We start from the raw sequence: 26,981 nt of genomic DNA on the forward strand, positions 1-26,981 counted from the left end.
CATCCACTCCTGAAGAACACAGCCCAGAGCTTAAGATTGTTATTTCTCCCCTCTTCTCATTTTTTCAGACCTGCACGCCCGCATGCACAAGGTCCTCTCCCTTCCTGTTCCCCTCTTTCTGTTCCCTTATTGAAGCTCTCCCTCCTCTTGTCCCTGATGATGGTGGCCATCCGGGGCTGAGAGAGGAAAGGAGCCAGTGGGTACTCACAGTGCTCAACTTCTGCCCCCATCTCATCGGCTCCCCTGATCAGGAGGCTCCCCCAGGAATCAGAAAACACCATCCTTTCCCTCCACATTCGTCCTTCCTTCTCTCCCTCCTCTTTCAACTTCCTTTACCCAATAGCCTGGTGTCCCCTTGATTTCAGAAACAAAGCTGTGGAGACAGAGCAGAACAAAGGACTAGAATACACCAGCGACATTTCAAGACCAGCAGCTCTCTTTAAGAATCATCTGTCCTTTGGAAGCGTATTTTATTATTTGCCATGCCAGGGAGTGCATTTAGGCCTCTTGGTTTCTGGATTTGCTATTGAAGCATTGCTTGATTTGCCCACTGAAAGGATTTAGAATTATGGGTGGGAGGGATACCATAAATGATGAAAGCCAATTTCTGAATGTCAAATTAAATTTAAAATAAGCCAAATAGTGAAAAATGATACAGGTAATAACTTCACATTTTTTCCAGGCTTCATGGAAAATCCGAAAATAACCCCAGAGGAAAATAAACAATAAGCTCAGTATATAAAGACGATTTAAGTCAGGGTGGCGTGGTGGTGGGGGTGAAGCCCAAAGCTGAAAAACATACATGTTTAACAAATGTTTGACGGGCAGTGTGCCACATACTGTGTTCATTTAAAAAAATAAAAATGGTGATAGCATGAGCTCCATCTTCAAGAGGCCCAGAATGTAACAGAAAGGAGAGTAATCGGATCATGACACAAGGGTGAGGTAGGTGCCATAGTGAAGCACATACAAAGCTGGACCCTTATCAAAGCCATCCTTAACATTTCCAGCTCTTCACAAATCAACCATTGCAATCCCCACCTGGAAGCTTATTCTCCCCAAATGTCCAAGTACATTATATCTGGTACAGAGCATGGATCCACAGGGTACTAAGGCCTCCTTCCAGTGGGCTTACGTTAAATCACCGGCCAGAACGCTCTCTCTCCTTTCATTTAAAAACCAAATCTGTGAACTGGCTCTCCCTTCTTTCTGAGATGTCAGAAATCAAATAATCTCCAATTCTAAAATTCACAGGATCCCTCTGTCTGGAACTAAAGGTCTGACGCAAACACCCTACAATCCATTTTCACCCCTCCCACAACTCAAATCAAATGTTCTTCCTGGTTCATGCCAATCATCATCCAGGATGCTGAAACCATTCCAATTCCCCATTAGAAATGGATGTATAAAGGCACTGAGGGAGGAATGTGCAATAAGAAAATGATGAGCCATTCAGCGTGGCAGGAGCAGACACAGAATATCTGGAAGGACCATAGGAGGTGAAAGAGTCAAAGAAGGAAGCAGATGGCGAAGATCTATGTCCCATCTGGACTTATGTCGAAGTCAACAAAGAAGCACTGATGATTTAATTGAAGAAATGATCAGATCCAGGGTAAGCCTCTGGCAGCAACATTGGGGAAAAATAGAGACAGGTGTTTCACAGCCAAAGCGCAGAGTCTCACCTCTTCCAGGGAGTCATCATAAAAATCAGAACTGGGAAAGTGGTGCTGAGGATGGAACCAAAGACCTGATGGAACCTATTGGTTTCATAGATCAAACCAATAGGAATTTGTCATTGCTCCTGAAAATAGACATTCTGGAAGAAGAACAACAACATAAACAAATAAACAAATGGAGGTGAATGAACCACGGAGAAGCATAGAGATGAAGACCGCCAGGCCAAGGGCGGGGTTAAGAGGTGTCAGTCTCATGGAGTGCAGAAGTCAGCAAAGCAGAAAATCAAAATGAGTCTGCTGATGAGGATAAGATAAGGAATGGGGTGCTTGCAAATGCAGATAGAAGGAAAAGGCAGGACAGGAAATAATCAAATACCACTCAGATGGCAAAATGGTAATTTTCTAACAGAAAAAAAAAATACTATGTCTTTTTCAAGAACTTAATAAAAATTCCCCCTGGTGAGTCTGTAAAACTCCCTCTTAGAAATGTTAACAGGAACCAGACTCCTGTCTTATCAATGATTCTAAAACTAAAGCATTTGGAGAAAGAATAAATCCTAGTCCAAATACTTAACTAAATAAAAAGCCTATTCGAAAATCTCAATTGTAACGTAAATGAGAACTAATTCAGGTTTAGGAAAAAAACAAAAACACCACCAAACTTCCAGGTGATACAAGATACAACCCTGGATAATGTGTCTTGCATGGACAAACAATTTGAATTAACATATCATATAAAAAACTAATTAGTTAACAGATGACCCCTGATTATAGTTTTGTAAAAACCACAACTAATAATTGTAAGTCAAAATGAATTTCTCAGATTGTACATTCCAAGGAAGCCAGTGCAGCTTCAGTACTTTTCTCATGATACCTCTGGTCAATGTGTAGACATTAAATTAACAACTATCTGTCAGTGCTGAAGTGTATAGTAAAAGATAAATCATAAATTTTAAAATTATCTTGTTCTGCAATGGATTTTGCCAGTGTGTGACCTTCAACTTAACAGGACTGATGTCCCCTTCCCACCAAGACCTCTTGTAGCCATTTCCTGCAAAGCAGAAGTCTCCTAGGACACTCTGCTGGGGGGCAACAGGGTTACCTCGCATGGAGTAAGTCTCCACTATCAGACTCCAGAAGGTAAGAAACCAGCTTAACTCCAGTCAGTTCAGGTTTTTCATACTTGATAGCATCTGTCTGTCTATCTCAGCATTTAATCTGGCCTGGACAATGGGGCCTGAGGGCACAGCCGGCAGAGCCAGCCATCCCGAGAAAGGCCTACTCTCGAGGTTGGCTCTCATTTGGCATCTGGGGACTTAGATTTTTGGATGGTTCCCACCACTCCCTAGTTGTAAGAGTGGCTCGTTGTGCCTAGTCTGTTTGTACAAAAAATAGATGGTTTATGTCGAACAGCTGTTTTCTTTCTGGAATTTTTGTAGTTTGCTGTATTATGAGCAGAGGGTTCCTCGGTGACCAGCTCTCAATAAAAATTCTGGACACTGAGACTCCAATGAGCTTCCCAGTAGACATTTCACACGTTGTCATGACCCATTGTTGGGGGAATTAAGCACGTCCTTCATGACTCCATTAGGAAAGTGCCCTCGAGAGCTCACACCTGGTTTCCTCTGCACTTCAGCCCATGCAGCTTTTTCCTGTGCTGATTTGGCTTTGTATCCTTTCACTGCAATAAATCTTAGCCATGAGTATGATTACACGCTGAGTCCATGCATTCTCCTAGAGAATTACCAAGACTGGGGTTGGCCTTGGGGACCCCTCCCATGCACCGCACCCATGGACATTTGTGCCAGAAGTAGTGCTCTGAGAATGCACTCAGGTAACCATGCTCAACAGCATGGAGCAATTAAGAGAATGCATGTAAAACACAGAGCACAACCATTGATAGAAAAGATGAGCTCTATAAACAGTAGTTATTAATAGTTACTCCAACATTCTTATTAATAATAATTCTAAAAATAATAGGAATCTTCCTTGTCATACCTTTGAATATCAGCTGTGTGCTCTGTGCCCTGCTTCACACACAGTAACCATTCACTAGATGCTTGTTAAATGAATTATTGGGCCTTTATTTACAAAGTGCTGTGCCAACACAGTAAAGGCCATTTAAAGCGTGCTGTCTCAGCTCTCTCAGAGCTCACAAATCTAAAACAAACACTATCAGTAAAGACAGAGCTGCAGATGAAAATACAGACAGAAAACTCGACAATAAAAAACAAAGGGATGCAGAAAAAGAGAGTGGTCAATGTACTTCCACCAAGCAGAAAGCTTGACACTTATGTATCTTTCTAATCTTGCAGGTAGGAGTGTGGATGGACTTCAGATTTCTCCATTTCTATAGATGTGAATTAGGTGGGCCCATGAAAGCCTCTCCTACAAAGCTGATAAACCCATAAGGGAGAAGGCCTCATAGCTAATGAAGACGAACACACTTGAAAAGGTGATGATGCACTTCCAGGAAGAAATCTCAATCTAAGCCTGTTTGTTTGATAGATTTCTTGTTCCAGTGAAATTTTACTTGGCGCTGAGGCTAAGATCCCTCAGATGAACTGACCATAAGCATAATGATCTTAGGCTCCAGATTGCTCAGGATGAGGCTCCACCAACTAACCATGTCTTGGGTAAGCTTCTTAACCTATCAGTGCCTCAGTGTCCTCAACAGTCAAATCAAAGTAATAACAGTACATACCTCATTGGGTTCTTATAAAGGATAAGAAAAGCCAGCCAGATAGCAGTAGGGACCTAGCATATGCTTGACTATACTAACTGTTTGTGAGGGTACTTCCACCTGAGTCAGGGAAGATGAGACATCAACTTAGCCAGGACAAGTGTGCAAGAGGCGTGTATGTCTGTTTCCCAAGAAGGATGATGTCAATTGGTTATGCCTCTTTTTCCCCGTTGACCTGGAGGCAGCCTCCAATCTTCTTCAGCATAGGTCTCTGTTTTGGGCTGAATTGTGTTGCTTAATTTCATATGTTGAACTTTTACCCCCCCCCCCATATAAATGAATTTGGAGACTTTACAGGGGTAATTAAGGTTCAATAAGGTCATAACGGGTGGGTCTCTAATCTCATATGACCCGTGCGCTTATAAAAAGAGGAAGGAACTCCAGAGATGCACCCATGGTGAAAGGCCATGTGAGGACACAGCAAGAAGACAGCTGCCTGCACACCAAGGAGAGAGTCTTTGGGAGAAACTGAACATGTAGATGCCTTGACCTAGCACTCTTGGCCTCCAGAACTGTGAAAAAATAAATGTCTGTGGTTTAAGCCCCCAGACTGTGGTATTTTGCTATGGCAGACTGAGCTGACTGTATTAGTCTCCAAGAAGAGAGTCCCCTAATAGAACCACTTTCGGGAGTTCTCCCAAATACTGCTATTGTCCCGGAGACAGGGACATCTGCCTGTTCTGTGGGAATCCTCCGTTACTGATCTAATGCCCCAAAGCTGCCATAGATCTTGTGACCAACACTGGTTGCTCACTCTGCCTGGGCCTCTACAACACCCTGTAAATCCAGCCCATCCTGAAGGGACCATTTGCCCCCTCAAAACATATTTGATTTAGAAAACCGTGGTTTGGGTTTACATTGGCTGCAAAAGAGAAAATTTTGGAGGAAATCTTTGAGCACCAGAAGATGCTCGACCTATTTTTCTAATGGCTCCTCCATATGGCATGAGCTTCTTCTGGGTCCCCATTCCTCTCAGTCATCCCACCTCAGTAAATGGCAATCTGCTTCTCCTTTTGACTCAAGACAAAAGGCTCCTAATCATCCTCAATACCTCTTTCTTTCACACCCTACATTGAATCCAGCAGCAAATAATGTTGCTTCTTCTTCAAGGCACATCTCACATCCAACCCCTTCTCATCACCTCCCCCTTGGCCTCTTGAATCCAAGCTCCACCCTCTCTCACCTGATTTACTGCTATAGCCTCCTTCCAACTCTCTGCTGCCACTGCATGCTCTCAATCTACTTCCCACAGCCGTACCAGGATTCCTGGCGAAGCACATGTCAGATAGCATCCTGCCTCTGCTTATAACCTTCGGTGCTTTCTATTTCTCTCAGAAGCCAGACACCATACAAAGGCCTACATGGTCCTGCGTGATCTGCCTCCTTCCCGGCCTATCTTCCTTCAACATCTCAAGCTCACTTCCACCCCAGGGTCTTTGCACCTGCTGTCAGGGCTGTTAAGAATGGATCCAGGCCCTGGGGGAAAAAACCGGGGACACTAACAGAGGCAGAACTGCTCAAATATTTCTCTGGGGTTTACTCTGAGCTCCTTCCCAGACTGTAGAACCTTGTCCTTTGTAACACCCTCTTTCCCCAGACTGGCTGCTGTTCACCTGTGTTCCCTTTCCCACCAGATATCTGCACAGCTGCCATCCTTCTCTTTCACCAGGTCTCTGCTTAAATGTGCCCTCTTTACAGAGACCAGCTCAGGCCATCATGCATAAAATGAGATATTGCTTGCCCCTTCCTTTCCCCATCCTCCTAACCCTTTTTAATTTTACTCAGGGGACTTTATCATCACCTGCCTGCCCTCCTGCTGTACGTTCCCTGAGAGTGAGAACTCTGGGTCATTGCTCAGTGCTTCGAACAGTATCTGACAGGTAGTAGGAGCTGAATAATTATCTGTTGAATTAATGAGTGTATGAACAAGTGAATAAGTGGGGCAGGTGGAAAAGACAAATAGGCTTCAGATAAACTCAGTTGCAGGAAGTAGATTGGCTGGAATGATGACATACCTTTCTGTCTTTTTGGCAGGCTGGGAACCCCAGAGCCTATGGGAAAGGTTTACGGTTATATACAGCTGTGAGAGTTAGCCAGCTTGATGCCCTAGCTTGCTGGGCCACGAAACAAGACCTTTCCCCCTGCCCCCAGAGTCATGGTGTTGAGGAGAGGCATGTATGACAAGTGGGTCTTTTGCAGATTAAAAAATATTAATTGCCTTTGGTATATATATTCTGTGTTTAGAAAGGGCTTTCCCTTCTCCTCTTGCATGTGAATGGCAAAGCATCTGGGTGGTAAAGCACTAACTTCATTTCCTCTTCTCATTCATCTTTTTTATTTCCGACTTGAGGAGCTAACCCTGCTGCTCTCCCTCTGCAGTAATAACTTGTAACTGAACTACTGCTGATCTCTCACGTTAATGAAACTTCACTCTATTTCTCTTAAGAATGACATGGGCAGGACTGTTAAAGAGCCAGTGTGACAAGACAGGCACTGTATTTGGAGTGGGAGGTGAAGCATTAGCCCCCAGACCAGCACTGATTCTTGGCTTCTTAAACTTTTCTTGAAAAAGCAGCTGAGATGCCAGCAATAGCACACACAGGGCATTTTGCAATGGCTGATTCATCTCTCAGACCTGAATAAATGATTCACTCTAGGTCCCAATTCTGCTTGTAGCCCAGAGGTGAGGATGACGGAATGCATGTGTTCTCTACAACTAAAGTTAGAACGAAAGAAGACTGTCTTCATCTATCTAGGCTCGGCCTATTTCTCTGACTGAGAGGCAACTTTACACAGAAAGAAGAAGAAAGCATTCAAAAGGGGATGTTCAGTGTCTTAAAACATGAATCAAAATTATTGAATAAATAGTGTGCTTGAAAGATATCACTCAACCAGAACCTTCAGGTGGCTGAGATGACAGAGCCCAGGGTCATCTCTGCTAGTCCAGCCCAGAAACTACTTAGAACCAACCTAGGCAAGTGACAAAGACCCCTGGGGAGACAGAAACCCACTCACACACTCACCTGTTTTCCCTAGGATTTCAACTCCTATAGGAATCCCATCTCAACACAGAACAGAACATCTCAAACTTGAATGGACCAGCTTACGGGAGAAAAATAAGAATCATTACTCAGTCCCTGTTGCGTTCTCCAGGTGGAGAGGAACTTCATAACCAGGATTCCAAGGGGAAGGACCACAGTGCAACAGAAAACCAGTGGGCTTTGACATTGGAACGCATGGAAAGAAATTCCCATATTCCTCTGCCTCTGGTTGTACAACCTTGAGCATAGTTAATTCATGTCTCTGAGCCTCATTTCTTTAAAGCACCACACACCATGTAAAGCATAGATGAATTGCCAACATCACAAGACATATTTAATGTTTATTGAAGCACTTATTGACTGCCCAGTCCTGTGTACATAACATACAATATCTTATTTCATCTTGACAACAGCTCTAGGAAGTACGTCCTCACATTTCTCTCTTTTTTACAGAAGTGGAAACTATGGTTCACAGATTAAGGAACTTGCCCCAGATTATATAGCTAATGAGAGGTAAAGCTAAAGATGGCACTTCATCCATGACTTCCTAGACCTCCACTTTCCAAAAACAATAGCCACCAGCCATGTGAATACTCAAATTTAAATAAATAAAATTCAAAAAATCAGTTTCATAGTTGCACTGGACATAGTCCAATAACCACCATTATAGGACCGCCCCGCACTGGACAGTGCAGATACAGAACGTGTCCATCATTGCAGCAAGTTCTATTGGACCAAAGTGTTCTAGTCCTTCTCCGAAGTAAAGGGCCTGACTTGTAGGAGGCACTCATGAATGTGAGATTTAACAAGGTCGGAATAGGACCGGGCCGGTTCCTCAGCCGAGCTCCGCTAGGCTTGGTTACAGGGGTTGATCCAGGTGGTGGAGAAGCTGATGATTATGCAATATGGGGTCACACATAGAAGAATTTACGTCACACATTTAGAAGAATAAAAGTCACACACAACAGTGGGATCAGGGCTTCAGAAGGGGTCACTGCAAATAAAGAGCCCTGAACGTCCAGCTTCTGTAGTTTCAAGTCACTTGCTTCTGGCTCAGGAACAAAGACACACACAGGGGTCACCAGGCTGTATCATTAACGTATCACCACTGTGTGGGGTCCCAGTCAGCTTTCTGCTGAGGTGGAGACACTAGTCTTCTCCCTTCTCTCAATGGCTGCTCTTGCGTCCTGAACTTCCCCCTGGGCTGGAATTGCCTCAAATTGTTGTCAGGTGCGGGCGGTTTCCCTGCTGCCACGGAGAATGTGCGGGGCGTCCCCTTGGTTTCCGCCACGCCCTCCTGCCCTGCCCTTGCCCTGCTTGTCCTTTTACCTGGGTTTCCCTGTCCTGTCACTCTGGCCTCTCTCATTATTTTTTTATTTTTCATGATTTAAAAAAAATTGAGGTGAAATTCACATACCACAAAATTATCCATTTTGAAGTTAACAATTCAGTGGCATTTGGTGCTTCACAATGTCGTGTAAGCACCCCCCATCTAGTTCCAAAATGGTTCTTTCCATCACCCCACAAGGGAACTGTGTACCCATTAATAGTCACCCCCCTTTCTCTCCTTCCCTTAGCCCTTGGCAACCAGGGATAAGCTTTCTGTCCTTATGAATTTACCTATTCTGGACGTTTCACATCAATGGATTCAGACAATACGTAATATTTTGTGTCTGGCTTCTTTCACTCAGCATACTGTTTTCGAGGGTCATCCACATTGTAGCATGGTGCAGTACTTCCTTCCTTTTTATAGCTGAATGATATTGTACAGATAGACCACATTTGTTTACCCATTCATCAGTTCCTGGACTCCCTTACCTCTATGTTAGCTGAAATGACCGAAGTCAGGAGGAGGTCAATGCCAAACCTTCTCCACAGCTGTCTTTCCAGAAGGGCTGACCATGGCCTTTGGCAGGAAGGCATGTTGGCACCCAGTGGGCATCTTCATGCTGACTGTTTCCTTCTGCTCTCGTTAATTAAATTTTTCTCACCAACATTATCTAAAGTGTGACTTCTATAATGGTTAATATTTCTTACAGGATAACATTGATTAAAAGGTTTGGTTTTTAGGTGTGGAATATGTTGGCTTAAACAGGTTTCTCAACTGCACATTTTTAAAATATCTTACTGTGTCAAATGTGCACTGGGAATTCCAAAGAAGCAATTACAGTTTTCAAGGTTTCCCAAGTTTTCATTGTTTTCCAAATGTCCCTGAGAGAGCACAGAGCTCCCTTTGGTGTGAAAGTGTCTGCTGAGGGGCATCTCTCAGTTTTCATGTTTCCCAGAAAGTGTCTAGAAAAGCCATTCTATATTAACATCTACTTCCTTTTCAGGTCCATGTAATTGCAGTGGGAGGAGTCCACATACCACGGAGATTGGTGCTTCTACCAGGCTTAAAATAGGTATGTTTGGAATCACAAGTTAAGTATCTTAAATGCATTTAAATGCAAATTATTTCTGAATTAATCATATAAGCTATATAAAATGTCATGAGTCTAAATTGCAGTTGAATGGTAACAACTCATAACATAACACAATACCTATTTGGAAAATATATGAATCCTTCGGCGGTTCATAGCAAACAAGTTTGAGGATCTCAAAGGCAGAGAATTATAAAAAAAAAAAGTATCTTTGAAAAATGCACATCACAGCATATATTCTTAGTATATATATATATATATGTAAACACTTAAAATATAATCTGCTTAAGTGTGCTGTATAGTTGGAAATTGTGTTTCTGAATAATATCTACATAATTTTCAATAAAAGTAAACTTGCAGTAAATTATCTAGAACTTAAGGTACCAAAGACAAATGACCTTTGCTGGAATTAGTTTTCTCTTAGGACTAGGAAAATAGAATTTGTCTTCTGCAATGAGAAGAAAAAATTTTAAAACACCACAAAATAAAAAAAAAATGAGCATTGGTGAGCTCTGCTAGAATCATATTACTAGTGTTTCTCATAATTGAGGGGGATTCTCTAGCCAGATGCAGCCCTGACCTGCCAAGACTCCACTAGGATGAAGCTCGGGCAGTGAAGTCATGGCCTGGTTAGACGGAAGGTTCCCAGTGTGAGCACAGAGCTCCCAGCTACCCTGCAGGGTGGGTTGTGCTCTTCTCATTTACACCAGGGCTTCCTGGCAGCGGCATTACTGGCATTTGGGGCTGGGGCTCTCGGGGTTCTCTGTGGCGTGGGCAGTCCTGAGAGTCATTGGATGTTGAGTGGCATCCCTGGGCTCCACCCCCCAGTTGCTAGTAGCACCCTCCCCAAGTTGTGACAACCAAAAATGTCTCCTGACATTGCCAATCCTCTCCTGGGGGCCAACATCACTCCTCCTTGAGAGCTACTGTTTCGTGAGCAAACTAAGCGTTTAAGTGACGTGTGACAGAGCCAGGGTATGGAGCCTGGGCTCTGCAGGGGGAGGCAACAGCTTTGGCGCTTCGCTCTTTCATCTACCAGCAATGCAACCTGCTTCCTGACCCTTCCCTAAGCTTCATTCCTCCACATGAAAAATGCACAGAAACCATCTCTACCTTCAAGGTTCTTAGGAGAATAAGCTCCTGAGGGGGTAGCAAATGCATCATTCATTTTCAAACCCTCAGGCCTGCAGCAGCGTGCCGGGAATGTCAGTGGGCTCTTAGATTTGAAGACACTGCCAGGAAATGCACACGGTCTGAGCTTGACACAGTCAGAGTATAGTCAAACTTTGCTGTTGCTATTTTGTATAAGTTGCACTGGGAAGGAGCCTGGACTTGGAGCTGCCTGGGCCCAATGCCTGGGTGCCATTCTCTAAAGAGAAGACTAGTTCAAGGTCAGAACCAGGTATGCTGGTTGGTACCTTCCTACTTAAGCCACGTAATCAATACTCCACCAAGTCCCCCACCTCTCCAGTGAGTAGGAGGGCCTCAGAGCAGGTCACTATATCTGGGGCTTACTTCATGCTAAGCGATGGATCCAAAGCAGTTATGAGTCAGAGACTGCTCCAAACAGAGATGAAGATCAAGTGTCCAGCCCTTCTCGGATTCTCACTTAGTCTAAAGAAAATGACTGGGAGGACACTAAGGGAAATGAGGAAAGTTGTGAAAGAGGCCTGGACATTTGTGCTCTGGTAAGAAAACCAACCAACCCATGAGAAAGATGACAAACTGCTTCCAGCCCTCAAGAGAGAGCCACTGAGGGTCTGGTGAGAGTTATTTCTCTCTCTAGTTGTCACCTGCTTGTAGCTAACAAAAAAGGGTAGCCTCATCCTCACACTGCTGACTACACCATCATCCCCAGGTTCTAGAGGTGACTATAGGGTCAAAGGTTAAGATCATCTATCGCTTACCAGCTGTGTGACCTTGCATAACTTACTCTGTGCCTCTTTTTCCTCATCTATAAAAAGTGGTGTGGTGATAGGTAGAATAATGGTTCCCAAAGATGTCCACATCCTAATGCCTAGAACCTGTGAATATGTTAGGTCACCTGGCAAAAAGAAATTAACGTTGCAGAGAGAATAAGTTTGCTAATCCACTGAATTTAAAATAAGAGGATTTGTCCTGATTTATCTGGCAGTATCCCATGTAATCATAGAATCCTTAAAATTGGGACAGGGCATGCATGGGTAGGGGGAACCAGAAAGACGTCAGTGTCAACTCACCATTGCTGACTTTGGATATAGAGGAAGAGGCCACAAGCCAAGGACTGTGGGTGGGTGGCCTCTAGAATCTGGGAAAGGTCAGGAAATTAATTCTCTCCAGAGCCTCCAGAAAGAACCAGCCCTGCCTGTTGATACCTTGATTTTAACCCAGTTAGACCCATATTTGACTTCTGACCTCCAGAACTGTAAGATAACAAATTTTTGTTGTTCTAAGGCACAAAGTTTGTGATAATTTATTATGACAGAAATAGGAAACTACTAAAGGTATCTAATTCATTGAGTCAATGTAAGAATTAGTGAGATACTATCTATAAAGGGCTGAGCAAAATCTACAAAGCATCACTATTATCGTTTTGTTATTGTATTACTCAAGGCAAGAGCCAGGTGTAGCCCACAGGCAGGACATCCCTACAGGCAGCTCAGGCCTGTACCCAGCTTCCTGAGCAATGCTGTGAGGGGAGAAATTCCCAGAAAAGAAAAAAAGAACAATGATAAACTTCACCTTGTGTGCTACATCTGCACAGTCACTCCTCTTTTGCAAAGCCTTTTCCAACCACTATCCCATTGACTCAGGAAGCAGCGTGCAGATGAACTAGGGCGGCCCCTGCCCTTGATCTGGAAGTGTGTGTTCCCCAAGAGCCTCCATGAACACACCCCTGGGGAGCCTGAACCTGAATGGACTGCACTCACCTTGCCACCATATAAGGGCAACACACATTTAGCCTCTCCTCTGAAATCTCCAGAAAAGGGAAGTTTATAAGCTTCCTTTGGGGACTATGATCTCAAAAACTCTTAAAATCAGGTTATCAACTCCTGAGGGATGTGAGGGTCCATTTAGTCCAAGGATCTGCACACTTTTTTGTAAAGTCGCAGAGAGTAAATACTTTTGGCTTTGCGGGTCATACCCTGTTGCAGCTATTCAACTCTGCTGGTGTAGTGTGTAGAGTTCATGATGAGGCTCTGCATTAAAAACTCCAAAGGAATAGAAAATGCACTCATAATTAATTGTGAGATGCCAGTCACCCATTTTTCTGAGCTCTTATGATCAGCTACCCAAGACCCCCACCTTCCCCTGTGCTATCCCGCAGGAGTTCATGATCAACTGAATGTGCACCCAAGCTAGAGGCTATGATCAGCTGGCAAGGAGCACAGGGTCCTCCTCCCGACTTCTTGTCAAACATGGTCAACCTGGTCTTGGGTCCCATTAATGCTGTGAGACAGGATAAGCCATCAGTTAATGAGGACACATTCACAGTGTTTGCTTTCACTTTTTTCCACTTTCAGATGCCTGGCCTGGCACATTGAACAAGGTTCATTTTGGCCCCTGTTACAGGCAGGGAATGGGCATTCAAAAGAGACAAGGCACAATTAAATCCTTTTTACAGAGTATGTATTCTTTCCAACAAGGTAGCAGAAAAGATGGACTTTGCTTAAAAGACCCCATTATGCAAACTCCTGAACTTTCAGGATAAAGAAAAATAATATGGAAATGATCCTGTGGCACCTAATGCTTTACTGCGAGGCAAAGATAAGCCTTCTTCATAATAAAGTTCTTAAAACAGATGTCAATCAAACAAATCAACAGCTAACAGCTCTGGCCAACTGTGTTTAATAAATAATTTTGAGATAGCCCACTGATGAACCCTGAGAGAAAAAAGAGTTAAAGCTTGAAATTTTAACAGACAATATTCACTTGGCCTGGAGATTGAACCAAACTAAATCGGGAGGACAAGCGACACATGAAGCGCTCCCTACCCCTCCGCATGGGGTTTAGAATGAGAGGTTTTCTGGTTTCCTCTGTCTAGGAGGGCACTTTAAGGCGCTGGGGAAGGCAGGGCTTTATCTTTTATCTCCTTCCCCCAGTGCCTGGTAGGTAGTGGGTTCTCAACAAATGAATGCATTTTTGAATTAATTTCTATTTCATGGCAATGTGAATGTTATTGTTGACTTGCTCAAACAAATCTTATCTTCCTGAAATGCAAATTGGATGTCATGCCCTTGCTGAAAACCCTCCTAGGCTTCCTGAGAATAAACTCCAAATTCTTTACCTTGCCATGCAAGGCCCGGCAGTACCCAGCGCCCAATTTTTCATCTCACCCCAAAGTACAGTTTATATTTTTGCTATGAGCTTCAACTCCCCTCCCATGTCCTCCTGGGTGAGAATGACCGTGATCTGGCATATGCTACTCTGGCTTCAGGGGCTCAGAGACAGGATTCCCTACCTCCCGCTTGTCCTCAGTTGTCTGCTGACAACCAGGGCATCTGTACAAAATCCAAATCTGATCATGTCACTCTTCAGCCTAAAATCCTCAAACATCTGCTGTCACCGAGGGGCGGTATATCTGAGCTCACTCCTCAGCGCATGGGTCCCGCCTTCCTCGCCGGTGGACTTCATTTCCTGTCTCCTGCATGAGCCCCACTCAACCACTTCTCCTGGGGTGTCTTAGGCCCTTTTGGCTGTTCCTTCTCCCCAGAACACTCTTCCTGCCCTGTCTATCTCCCTGTCACCTGGCTAACTCCTCCTCACTTTTTTTTTTTAAATCCTGACCTGAGGACATGCCCATTGATTTTAGAGAGAGGGGAAAAGAGGGAGAGAAACATTGGTGTGAGAGGAAAATATCTGTTGGTTGTCTCTCCACTGATCCCACAACCTGGGTATGTGCCCTGACAGGAATCAAGCCTGCGACCTTTTGGTTTATGGGAGACGATGCTCCAACCAGCGGAGCCAAACTGGCCAGGGATCCTCCTCATTCTTGAGCATTTGCTTTGATAGCATGTCATCCGGAAGGCTACTTCTGACCCTGCCCTTGTCCCTTGGTGGTATAGTTCTCTTGTTACAAAATCATTGTTCCCAGGTAGATCATGAACTTTACAAGGACAGGGACAGTATCCCTTGCTGTGGTGCCCCAGAAATGAGCACAGACCTTTTGTCTAGTTAAGACAGACAAATATTTGAGTGAACAAGCCATGCCATATTTTTAGACCCTTGAAGAGGCCAGGCCTGCACTGGTGCCTACAGAGCAGGGCATATGGGGTCTGTCCTGTGCTCACTGTAGGACACGGAGCACATTTCCGGCCTTGACCCACTAGATGCCAGTAGCAGCACTCCCCCAAGTTGTGACAACCAAAAATGTCTCCAGACATTGCCAGGTGTCCTCTGGAAGGCACGATCGCCCTTGTGGAGAACCGTTGATGTCAAGGATACCTGAGAGGAAAGGACTGCATTCCTGTCTTCAGACTTCCAAAAAAGCCTACCCCTAAATGTCATCTCTCAGTGAGGCCTGCCTGGACCACACAGGCCCTCCTGTCAGTCTCTATATCTTTCATCTGCTTTATTTTTATTTCCAGCACTTATAACCTCCTGACACGTTATACTCACTTATGTCCATTATTGAGAGAGTTCCACGTGCAGAGTTCACGGCTCTGTCCCCAGCACATTGAGATGGCAGCTGGCTTGAGTTAGGCCTCCCATCAGCTCTGTTGAACCCATCTCTCTTGTGGCTGACTGGAGTCCCACCTGGTAGGGTTGCCGGGTATGTGCTGGCGCTGAAGGGCACGCATCTTTTCAATAGTCCCCTTTCTCTCGACTTCCCTTGGCCAGAAGAGAAGGCTCAGCTGGCAAGAGCATGCGCTCCTCCATGCTTTTATTTTTATTCTGGGATTCTGCCCACAGATTGTCCCAGTTTCAAATCTACAGTGATGAAGCGATCTGCTCTAATTAAACGTTAAGCGGTGAGCTGGACAGAATTGAGATGGGTAACCGGCCAGCAGCTCCCCAGCCTCAGATGAGGACATTGGTCCATTTGTTTTTGTGTCCCATCACAGGGACGCAGGGTTCTGACCTGCTCAAGTGGAATTCAGTCCCCACTATGACATTATTCCCCAGGTATCTCAAAAGGGGGCCAAAGCTGGCTTCACAAGGCCCTCCTGCCAATGGCAGCTTCTTCCTCCCTTATCTGGGCCACTCAGAGGCTTCGCCACGGCGATCCACCTCATTATCAACTTCTTGTGCCAAAGTGCTGCAGGAGCCTCCCAGGGAGCAGATAGCTTACTTTTCAACTGCATCATCCTTTGACTCTTGGCCTCAGAGCCGTGGTGTTTGAATCTAAAATCTTACCCCGTCTTTTGTGATTGGTTTAATTAGGTTCTGGTCCTCGCATCTAACTTTGCACATAGTCTCATTAAAAATTGTTTTTCTTCATTTTTCTGCCTTCCAACCCCAGAGAGTCAAGCCCGCAAGAGGAAAGGACAGCCTCTTTATCTTTTCTTTTGCTCCTCTCCCCTCCTAGTCCATATCCCAGACAAACTTCTCCTCCCTCCTCTGCTCGTTTTTACCAAGGGGAAGACTTTTTTCCTTATGCAGACAGATGATGGGTGACGGTGGGAGCGAGGAATGGATGTCTTCTCTGCGCTTGCAGGATCTGGTCCGGATGGTTTGGCCACAGTACCCATTATCAAGGAATAACAAAATATCAGCAATGTATTTTCAGTTGTCGGCCAGTTATTTAGCCTGTTCTTTTACTTATTTATTTAATCTTCACCTGAGGGCATTTTTCTCACAGCCTTTTTTTTTTTTTTTTTAAGAGAGGGATGAAGGGAGAGAGAAAGACATCATTGTGAAAGAGATACATTGATTGGTTGCCTCTCCTGTGCACCCAGACCAGGAATCTAACCCGCAACCTAGGTATGTGCCCTGACCAGGAATCAAACCTGCAACCTTTTGGTTATGGGATGACAGTCCAACCAACTGAGCCACACTGGCCAGGGCTTAACGTGTTATTTGTAAATTTAGCAGGTTAGATAAAAATGGGTCTAAAGGCTCTTCTAATTCTGATGTATTGTGATTCTTTAGTACCTTAGGGGAAAAAATGGCACCAAGTCATTTGAAAAAGTAGCTTGATGAAGAAAATTTTGTTGTAGTGAGAAAACTAAAGCAAAAAGAAAAAAAATCGACCATCATGCATTTATTCATTCCACGAACATGGAATGTGGTAGGTCTAGCCTGTGGGCCAGCTACCTTGGATGTGAGGTCCAGTTGGGGGCAGACAAAGTTGAGGGAGGGACACAGGGTTCTCCCACCTGCCAAGATTCAAGTTGAACCACTTGTAAACTAATAACATTTAGAGAAATATGTTGCCATAGACATGGGTGAGGAAGCAGCTTTGCTTAGTGGACCAAATAAATAATCAGTCAGGAGCACCTCAGCGCTCTAATCCAGCTATGCAACTGCCTCAGCAATGTTGTTTAACCTCCTCATGCCTCAGTTTCACCAGCTGCACCCGGCAGATAAGGCCAGGATGCGAAGTGAAGTGCTTGGAAGTGGGAGGAGCCCAACTGGAAAGAGTCAGGAGGAGGCGCTGGTGGGGGTCGAGGGGGGAGCTGGGCTAGGGAGGGGCTGTGGCCAAATCCTGAATCACTTCTTTCTGAAGTGACTCCGAAGACAATCTGTTCATTTGTTTATCAAATTCTGTTTCTCTGCATTTCAATTTTTTTAAAGCTTATGTCAGAAGAGCCATTGGAAACTAGCTAGCTTTAGATACTCATTCAGAGTCAAGCAGCTGATTGAGGGGAAATAAGATCTTTGATTTTCTACTATTAAGTGTTAGAAAGTCCTACACGTATTATCTTACTTGAAATTCATAAGAGACCTAGCTGGTGGATGTTATTGTCTCCATTTCTAGTCATGAATAACTGGAGTACAGATAGGTTGTATTAACTCAGTGGTTCTCAAACTTGGCTTCACAGTGAAAACACCTGGAGAGTTTCATAAAGATATTGATGCTTGGTTCCATTCCAAGATATTCTGATTTAATTGGTTTGGAGAGTAACTTGGGCACCTGGGGCTTAAAAATCTCCCCAGATGATTTTAATGTGCAGCAAAGTTTGAGAACCACAAATAACTTACTCAAGCTTATAGATCTAATAAGGTGCAAAAGCTGGCCCTCCGACCCCAGGGCCCACCGCCTCCTATCAGGAATCCCCTTTGTCGGTACCGGCTCACTCTCCGAAGACATTTTCATCTGCAGCCTGAAAGGCTGGTTTCTGAGAAATAAGCAAACACTCAGAAACATGGCATTTAACAGTCATCCAAAGTCTAGACAGGATGGAGCAAAGGAGCCAGGGACAAATGTGCCTGGCTCTCAGGAGCCATTAACGAAAGAAAAACAAAGACGGTTTTGAAGAGTATGGATTGGATTTAGAGGGCTCTCAAATGGTGTACCAGAACACCTGGAGGAACAAGCACCTTTAAGGCACAAATGTTTTACCCCAGCGGGACTGTAATGGAATGGGTTCAAAGGCCACTTTCACAGAAGCAAATTAAAATAACGCAGCAGCAGCAGCGGCGTTAACCCTTCAGAATGTGTTTGGACCTGAGGTCCTCACGTGTTAGGGAGCATCAAACCACCTGGGAGGCTTGTTAACACTTAGAACGCGGGGCCAGAGTTTCTTATCCAGTAGGTCTGAGGTGGGGGCCTGGGAATTCACATTTCTATCAAGTTCCCAGACTATGATGCTGGTCTGGAGGCCACGCTTAGATGATTTTCTTCTATGAAGTGACACGTTATACTAACATCTTCCCATTTAACTGCAGACTGGATGCCTAGCAACTGCTTTCACCTCTATTTCACCTGCAGGAGCTTCAACTACAAAACTGGCCTGTGAGGCGGTACTCCCACTTCCAGAACACTCTGTGACTGCACTGAGCACCTCCCTTATGCTCCCCTCCCCCTGACCACAGCAGCACCGGCAGATGATACCGCAATCTCTCCCTCACTCTAAAGATGGGAAAACAAGACCTGGGAATCGAATATCTTGCCAAAGATGGCAATGCTAGGACAAACCATGAAATACCCAGTATTCACCCTTTTTTACCTATAAAAGTGGCAATTTCATATGGTTCCTCTGATCGCAGTGTCAAGATCCTAACCTCAGTAGGTCATATTCCACAGCCTGGGCTTTAACTCAAGTTCTCTGTCTCCTCCCAATTAGGGCTCTCTCCCAGGCTCTGTGTGCTCCTAATACGACCTAACGCTATTGGAAGTTAAGGGCATAGGTGTGAAGCCGCACTCTCCCAAGCTGCCCCCGGGGAGCCGTGCCTATCACGGACTGCCTCATACAGTAAAACTGTACTGGTGACATGCTGATGCTGTTGATGGCAACGTCCCCCCCAGGCCCCTGCTAGCTCAGCTAGAGTCCATCGTATGATCTAGCTTCTTCCCTGCCGACATCTTAGCGTGAGACGTGGAGATGGCTCTGCTTTGGAGACTGGAGGTTGTGGAAAGCATGGTGTCAGCCACCCAGTCTTCTGGACAGCCAAGGCAGGGTGGCCCCCACCCTCTTCCGAACATCATAGGAGTAGAGCACAAAAAGAGGCGGCCCCAGGGAGGACTCCGCGAGCACAGTGATTCTCAGACGGGGGCAGTTTTACCCCTATGAAATGACTGGCAATATCTGGACACAGTTTTGTTTGTCAAAAGTGAAACGGGGATGCTACTCACATCGAGTAGAGTCCGGGCACACTTCCAAACACTATGAGCCACGAAGGTCGCTCCCCTTCCAAACAACTACCCAGCCCGAAATGTCAATAATGCTGACGTTGAGGACGCTGCACTAGAATAGGATCACACATGGCTGGGTATTTCCTGTAGTGCCACCCTTTCTGGTTGTGTTGCACGTGAGCCAGGCTTTGGGGTCCTTTTGCCAATTCTATAAAGCTACCTGCACCCTTTAATAAATCCCTTTCTTTTTACATTACTTGAGAGGATTTTGTTGACTACCACCAAGAATCCTGACTATGAAAGGCAGCCATGAGGGAGGCCAGGCTAGAGGATGAAGAAGGATGGAGCTTGTCCTTAAAATCGAGGGTTGGGGGAGCATTCCAAGTACTGTACAAATATTACCAAGGGCAGCACAGTGGGATCAAGGTGAAGCATGCATCGTCTGTGTATAATATGGAAATTATTGTGAGTAAGTTGATCACCTAAGTAGCTCTCTAATCTGGATGACTTCACATCTCCTAATTGCCTTGCTATCACTACTGTTGTGATACACGTGTTTCGGCATGACAGCAGCATTTCTCACCTTGGTGTGTTTTCTGCCAAACTGTCTTGGAGCCACACGCAGATTAGACTCAGGGCAAAGCCTTACGAGTGAAAGGGAACACAGGAGCAATGATATACCCTCTGTCTGCCAGGTTTAACACTCTTAACCACAGAGTCCAAAGTTATGCAAAAAAGTTGGCTCAAAGGAACGCAAACTGTATCCCAGAAAATGTGAACAAATATTCAGAAGGAGGCAATGAAATCCTGCTCATGTTCTGAGGCCAAGAACACAGGTGGTTCCAGTTACCACATCTATAATTGAGAATGATAACAGTATTCAGCTCATTTTATGAAGATTAAATGAGTTGATCATTTAGGTATTTAGTGTGGTGCCTTGGCACATTGTAAATGTTCAATAAATGTTAACACCAACATTAATAACAATAATATATCTTGGGAACCACTTTGGCCCTCAGCTAACACAGTGGTAAAGACAAGACCATAAACCGATTTCACAGGTTTGTATGTGTAGAAATACAGGGAGCTCTTGGGTATTTAATAGGTGCTCAATAAATGTAACTTCTCCCTCTCCTTTCAAAGACTCCTTTCTTCTTCCTCTCAATTCTGATATCCCCAGTTCTCGATGCATCTCTCACCTTGGAGAGCAGCTCAGGGTGAAGGTCTCCAGCCCATGACACCTGCCCACCACCAAGGCCCTGCTTCCTGTTTTACCTCTCCCCCCTGCCCAAACCCTCCACTCCTTCCCTCCACCTGTCTGACAGACTGTCTCCCATTCCACTCCTGTCCTCCCATATTGACAAATTTGCAGCCAGCAGATTATATTCACAGTATGAGGGAATCATTACCACCTGCTAATGTTTTTATAGAATTTCATAAACTTGGTCATTCATGAATCCTTTATAGTACTTTATTCCAATGAAGAGTTCACAAATCACTCAAATGCTGGCAAAATGCATAATAATGAGTAATATTTCAGGAGGCTTTGCATTAATATGTCATCTTCCAATGCTGCAAGAGCTAAATTATTTTGCCAGGTGCCACTTCGGGTCAGAAGCTTGGAAAGCCCCTTTGGGAGCTGGGGCAGGGAGAGTGGGCTGGCAGCAGTGGGTCATGGAGTAGGTGGTATTTAAGAAGAAATAGACCATCCAGCCCGCCGACGCCCCTTTCCAGCCCCACTAAGTGGAGGTCCTGGGAAAGAGGCCTAGGAATTTGCAGATTAGATATCAGAGTCTAGCTGGAGGTAAAATAGGAAGAAGTGTTTCTTCGTGATTGAAAATGCAAGGTTTTGGAGGTGGAGAGAAACAGATATGGTTCCCAGATTCAATATACACCAGCTGGGAGACGCTGAAAAAGTTATTTAACAGCTATTTGCTTATCTGTAAAATGGTGTTATCACCTTCTTTTTAAGTCTCTTGTGTGAAAATGGATTAAATAAGAAAACGTATATGAAGTATTCAGCACAGTATCAACCATATAGTGTTTAATAAACAGCACCTTTAATGATGATACGCATGGGGGCCCAAGGACAAATTTATCCCATATTATTTCTTATTGTGCAACTCCCCCAGGCTTAGTTCAGACTGCTTTCTAGTGGGATTCGGGAGATGTTAACGCACTGGCATGGACTTGCATATGAGTAGCATTTAGCTTTAAAATAAACAACGACGACATGGGAGCAATTATAATGGCGATCCATTCACCCACACGATCTCTGCTTTTTAAACTTGCCGGGGGAAAACTAAAATGTGGGAACTGGAGACCTAGGATTCAGTTCTTTAAAGAAGCATGTTTGCTCCCAAACTTAATGACCACCATGAACACGATGGATCCAACTGTTCTACTTCTTACAGCAAATTATTTCTAAACAGGCACTTGAAGTGGAGCGGAACTGTACCATTCTTGCGCTCAAAATATACTAACAAGAGAGTAACCCAGGACTCATTAAATCAGAAATAGAGGACCCAGCACAGCAATAGGGGACCTTCCTCAGCAGGGGTGTGAGGAAAAGAGAACAAAGACAATGGAAGCATGAAAGGCCGGGGTGGGGGGGGTGGGAGGGCTGGGATGCGGCATTTGAAAGGGGACCCTCGTGAGGCTGGTGATGCGCGGTTCAGAACCAGGCCACAGTGTGGCCATTGTCGCCCAGCGCTCCTGTAAGATCCTGCATCCCCACCAAGCACCAGCAGCCTCCACCGGGCGCAAGTGGCTCTGTGCCACAGGTAACCCAAGCCACGCCATGAGCCAAGCACAGCGTCCTGGCATATCCCCTGTACACACTGGTGAGAAATTGCAATCAGTGTATTTTGAAACTAAGCCTTGGCATTAAAATGAAAGCCACAGGGAGGCAGGGACCCTGGTGCATCTTGTTTCCCAGCATCTTCCCTTCACACCCAGGAGGGAGCTCCTCACCCTGTACATACTCAATCAAATATATGTAGACAGGATAAATTGATCAATCAACGCATTATGAAATGATTAAAAAAAAACCCTCAAGATGACTCAAGGGAAGTTCATACCTGAGATGGGCTGACTGGGCCACAGCTCAGAGCCTTCGGAGTTTTCATGCACCTCCCTTGGCCTTTCGCAGACAGCACTGACCTCTCACGCAGGTGGTGCGATTACACAGTGCTCGCTATGTGTCTGGCCCATTCAATCCATTAAAACCCTATGAGCTCAGTATTGTTACTGTTCCCATTTTATGGATGAGAAAGTTGAGGCAGACACCTGCCCCAGTTCCCACAGGTAGTCCATAACAGCCACGATGTGAATGCAGCCAGTGTGGCTGTGGCAAAATTATCTTTTTAACTGCTATGATACTATACGACTTCCCTTTAAGGAAAAATATGACAGGCTCTAAGTTTCAGATTGGGCTCTACTTTACCAGCTGATTGACAATTACTAGCTAATACAGACTAGTAATTTCATCTTTTACAATCCTTACAGGTGCTAGGACTATCCCTACTTTATGGATGAGAGTCACAAGATCAGAGAGGGTGAGTGGGTTGCCCAAGATCACACAGCTCGGTAAGCAGCAGCACAGTTTTCTGACCTTAGGACCCTTGTTTTTAATCACTACTGTCACCTAGATATCACGTAGATAAAAATAACATTAAGTAAGTTTTAAAAAATTAATGCAGATTTAATTCATTCCTTGCCCCTAATGCCTTGGTGAAAATTAGAAGGAGGCAGCCTTCCTCTGGGGGGTGCGCCCGCCCTGTGGGGCAGCTCCTGGGTAGGAGTGAGCCATGCGCTGAGTCAGGCCTTTGTTTCATTCCTCAGTCACTCCCTTTGTGCAGTAAGGTCCCTCCACAGTCATAGGTGACAGCCATGTACCCAGCTTTGTGGAGGACAGAGGAAAGGGTTACATCATGGTTTAGAAATTCTGCTTCAAGAAGTCTTTAACTGGCATCTTTGGCAACATCCACGCCGACTCCGTTGACCAAAGACTACCTTCCTATCACTCCCTTTCAATCCTTTCATGTTGGTGCTTGAATTCTTTTCCCTGCCCCTCTGACTGCCCCAAGGGGACTGTCTCGCTGTCCACAGACATCCAGGCTATTGCCGTCTAAGAAGAATGTTCACACTGAGACAGGTCCTGGTTTATGGTGCCCAGGAGTCTCTCTGAATGTGGAAGGACACCGAAATGGGTGACTTTAACTTTGAAACCACTTTTGGATCCCACAAACATCAGTTAGCTACGGATGCAGCCAAACTCTCGCTCAGCTCTTCAAACAGCTCCAGTGGCGTCAGCCCAAACGGCACCTTTCAGCCGCTCATTCACCAGTTCGCATTCCTGACAACCAGCCCCCTCCACTTTCTCTGATTCATGCTCGTTGTGTTTGCAGGCTACAGAACACTCCCAAGAAGATCCTCTTATTGTTTATCTTGTACCCCTTAAATCAATCAGGGAATTATGGAGATTCAGCTTCATCCAGGAATCTCTTTCTGATACTTAAAAAAAAAAAAAAAGTGGCAACAAATGATATGTTTGCCACAAAAATGTTTGGTTCATGGCAGGAGAGAAGTTAAAAAAAACAACAACAAAACACAGGTCCGCTGCAGATGTCACCCTTCTCATGGTCGAAGGCTGGAAAGTGACATTAAAAACTGTGGAACTTAACTAAAACATTAAAAAAATATTCAGGACAAAACTAATAAGAGCAGCTATGATTCATTGCTATGTGCTCCCCTAAACATTGGAAAAAAATTTATTTCATCTTTCACAGCCCTTTGAGGTGACAGCGCTGTCCTCACTTTGTTGGAGGGGAATGAAAAGATCAGGATGGGCAGTGGGTCGCCCGAGATCGCCCAGCTCAGCAAACAGCAGGGCTGACACTCAGAGAGAATGTGGCTGCCCCAGAGCTCTTAATCTTCACCACTACACTGCAAAATTATAAAATTCATTGTCTCCTTAGTTCCTAGTGCCTACAGATTAACGGATAGTCCCATGATAGGCCTGGGAAGAGAAGAGGGCACCTACCCTGTGGCCTGCTGCTGGCCGAAAACTGCCAGGACACCTCTGGCTACTCCCAAGGCCAGCGGGCTGGGAATTTCTGAGGACACCAATATTTAGTTTCTATAACAACCTGATTTCCCCCGGGTGTACAGCAAGGACACAGCGTTCGCCCTTTGGCGATCTTTGACAGATGGGAATCCCCTGCTGATGCTGGTAGCATCCGCCCTTTGGCACAGCTTCTGAGAAGGATATCTGGGGGCCATCCTCATCTTCCCAGAACCCGGGGCCCCTGAACACATTGCTAGGCATGAGGTCTGCTGGAGGGCAGAGATTCCCCCAAACTCCCATCATGCCACTATGTTAGTCAGCGCTTGAATGCCTCCCACGACCTCACGCTAACTTCTCCTCACTGAAGCTCACACCAATGCAGTGGAGCAGGTGGGCAAGCGTTATTTGTATATCATGGCTGGGACCGGCCATGAAGGACCTGAGGACCAGCACCTTCCCGAGGCCAACAGCTCATGGTGACAGAGCAGGCTAGCTAGACATAGGGCACCTGTTTCCCAGCCAGAACACTTGACTCTCCAATGTGATGTCTCTGCAAACCCTGTCTGCAGAGAAGAATAAACATGAACCTTTTGTTGAAGGGGGATTAGGATGCTCTTATATGGTGTTTTGACCAAGAAAACCAGAGATACCAAATCTGGTTCTAGTAATTGGCTACCGCCTCTTGACCCCAATCTAGGGAAATGATCATATGATGAGTAATGGAGAGCGAAAGAAAATGTTCCTGGACCTTGTTCCCACTGTGCCTGCTTCCAGCTCGGTGCACAGTACCCCATGGAGGGCTGTCCCTGAAAATTGCTGGGAATTCCATCCATTGCTCAAAGAAGGAGCTTACTTCTCTCAGAGGCTCACGTCCATAATAGGCTCTGAACACAAAACTGTTTTGGGGATGTGGTAGAAAAGGGGTGGGACTGGCCTCCAGCCTACGTGAGATTCATTGCTCATCCCAACATCTGGGTTCAACTGCTTTGGTCTCTGTGTCCTGAACGGATAGAACTCCTGGAACTCGCCTTTCACAAATGGCTTTTTATTCTCCATATAAAAGTAATTGAGGTATATTGTGGGAAAAAGAAAGAAAACCAAGTTGAAAAATTAATTAACACCCAAACGCAACCATTACTTAACACTTTGGTGTTTCCTGCATCATGATTCTTCACACACACACACACCCATCATGACATGTGCAAATGCTTGATCTGCAATGAGGATGCCATATGGAAACAGACACACGTGTGTTTCCAGTCAATGTCTTGAATCTCTCCCACGTAAGTAGAACCTCTTCAAAAATATTTTCAGTGGTTGTACACAACTTCCACTCGGTTCCATTTAAGGATCATGTCCTGCTATAAGATCATTGTATAAAAGTTTCACTGAATTTCTCCCTATTTCCTTAGGACAGATTTCTAAAAAGTGAAATGTCCAGGTCCAAGTGTTTATGCCTCTTACTGCTCCTGATGACTAAGCTAGTTTCTGGAAGCCAAAGCTGTGCTAAGGGCTCTGACCTCCTCTGAGATACACCCCCAAGACCCCATGTTTTGTTTCCCGTGCTGAAAATATCACGCAGGCCTGGGGTCTCCACTGAAGAGACAGGGGTCCCCACTGCCGGGGTTCAACACCCCTCAGATCCCACGGAGATGCACTTAGAGTCATATCGCGCTGGGTTTGATGAAGCAGAGAAATAATGAGCTCAGTGGGAAGAAACAATCTTTGGCAGCCACAACCCTTCATGCAGGATGGGCACTTGAGGGGTACTCACTTGATAAGAAGCAATAGTTTCTCTGTCCAAGGTCCGTGTCACGGAGACGCTGCCCGTGTTCTCATTGATTCTGAAAATTCCTTTAGGCTCTTGATCTACTCCCTTTCCAGTGAGCCGGAACTTGGACCCTTCCGGTCTGTCATTATCGACTACCTGGTCAGGGAAACAGAGTGACATTTAAGACTCTGGCACACAGAGAGGGAGCATTACAAACATACCTCAGTGAGCAATCCACTCAGCACAGGTGTTGACATAAAGGTGCCTAATAAACTCTAGTAAAGTAGCTTCACCCAAAATAGCATCATTGCTTAACACCTTTCATCCAAGTATGCAAATCTTTGCAGCTTACAGCTGTAGAGGTGCACCAGTACTGGGGTGACATGCAGAGATGGATCGAGGAGGGAAATAACTCCAGCAAAGCTCAAGGTTTGACATTTACATTATGTTTAACTCCCAAGAAATTTTTTTTTTCCTGCAAGCAAGGCCAAAGAGATAATGAAAACATCAACACTAGAACATTTGTTCAACCATCTTATATTGT

General features: G+C 45.1%; 1 protein-coding gene across 3 annotated transcripts in view; it reads right to left on the minus strand.

The window, feature by feature from the left end:
- Window positions 1-26,981, minus strand: part of CDH13 (cadherin 13) — a 983,248-nt gene that overhangs the window by 451,264 nt on the left and 505,003 nt on the right. For all 3 annotated transcript variants that reach the window (XM_054579129.1, XM_054579128.1, XM_054579130.1), the window contains one exon: window positions 26,441-26,593. In XM_054579129.1, the coding sequence (XP_054435104.1) occupies window positions 26,441-26,593 (153 nt within the window). The remainder of the gene's footprint in view (window positions 1-26,440; window positions 26,594-26,981) is intronic.

The sequence above is a fragment of the Pteronotus mesoamericanus genome, unplaced genomic scaffold, assembly GCF_021234165.1.
Source record: "Pteronotus mesoamericanus isolate MK-2021 breed Mesoamerican mustached bat unplaced genomic scaffold, CSHL_Meso_final contig_52, whole genome shotgun sequence".
NCBI lineage: Eukaryota > Metazoa > Chordata > Mammalia > Chiroptera > Mormoopidae > Pteronotus > Pteronotus mesoamericanus.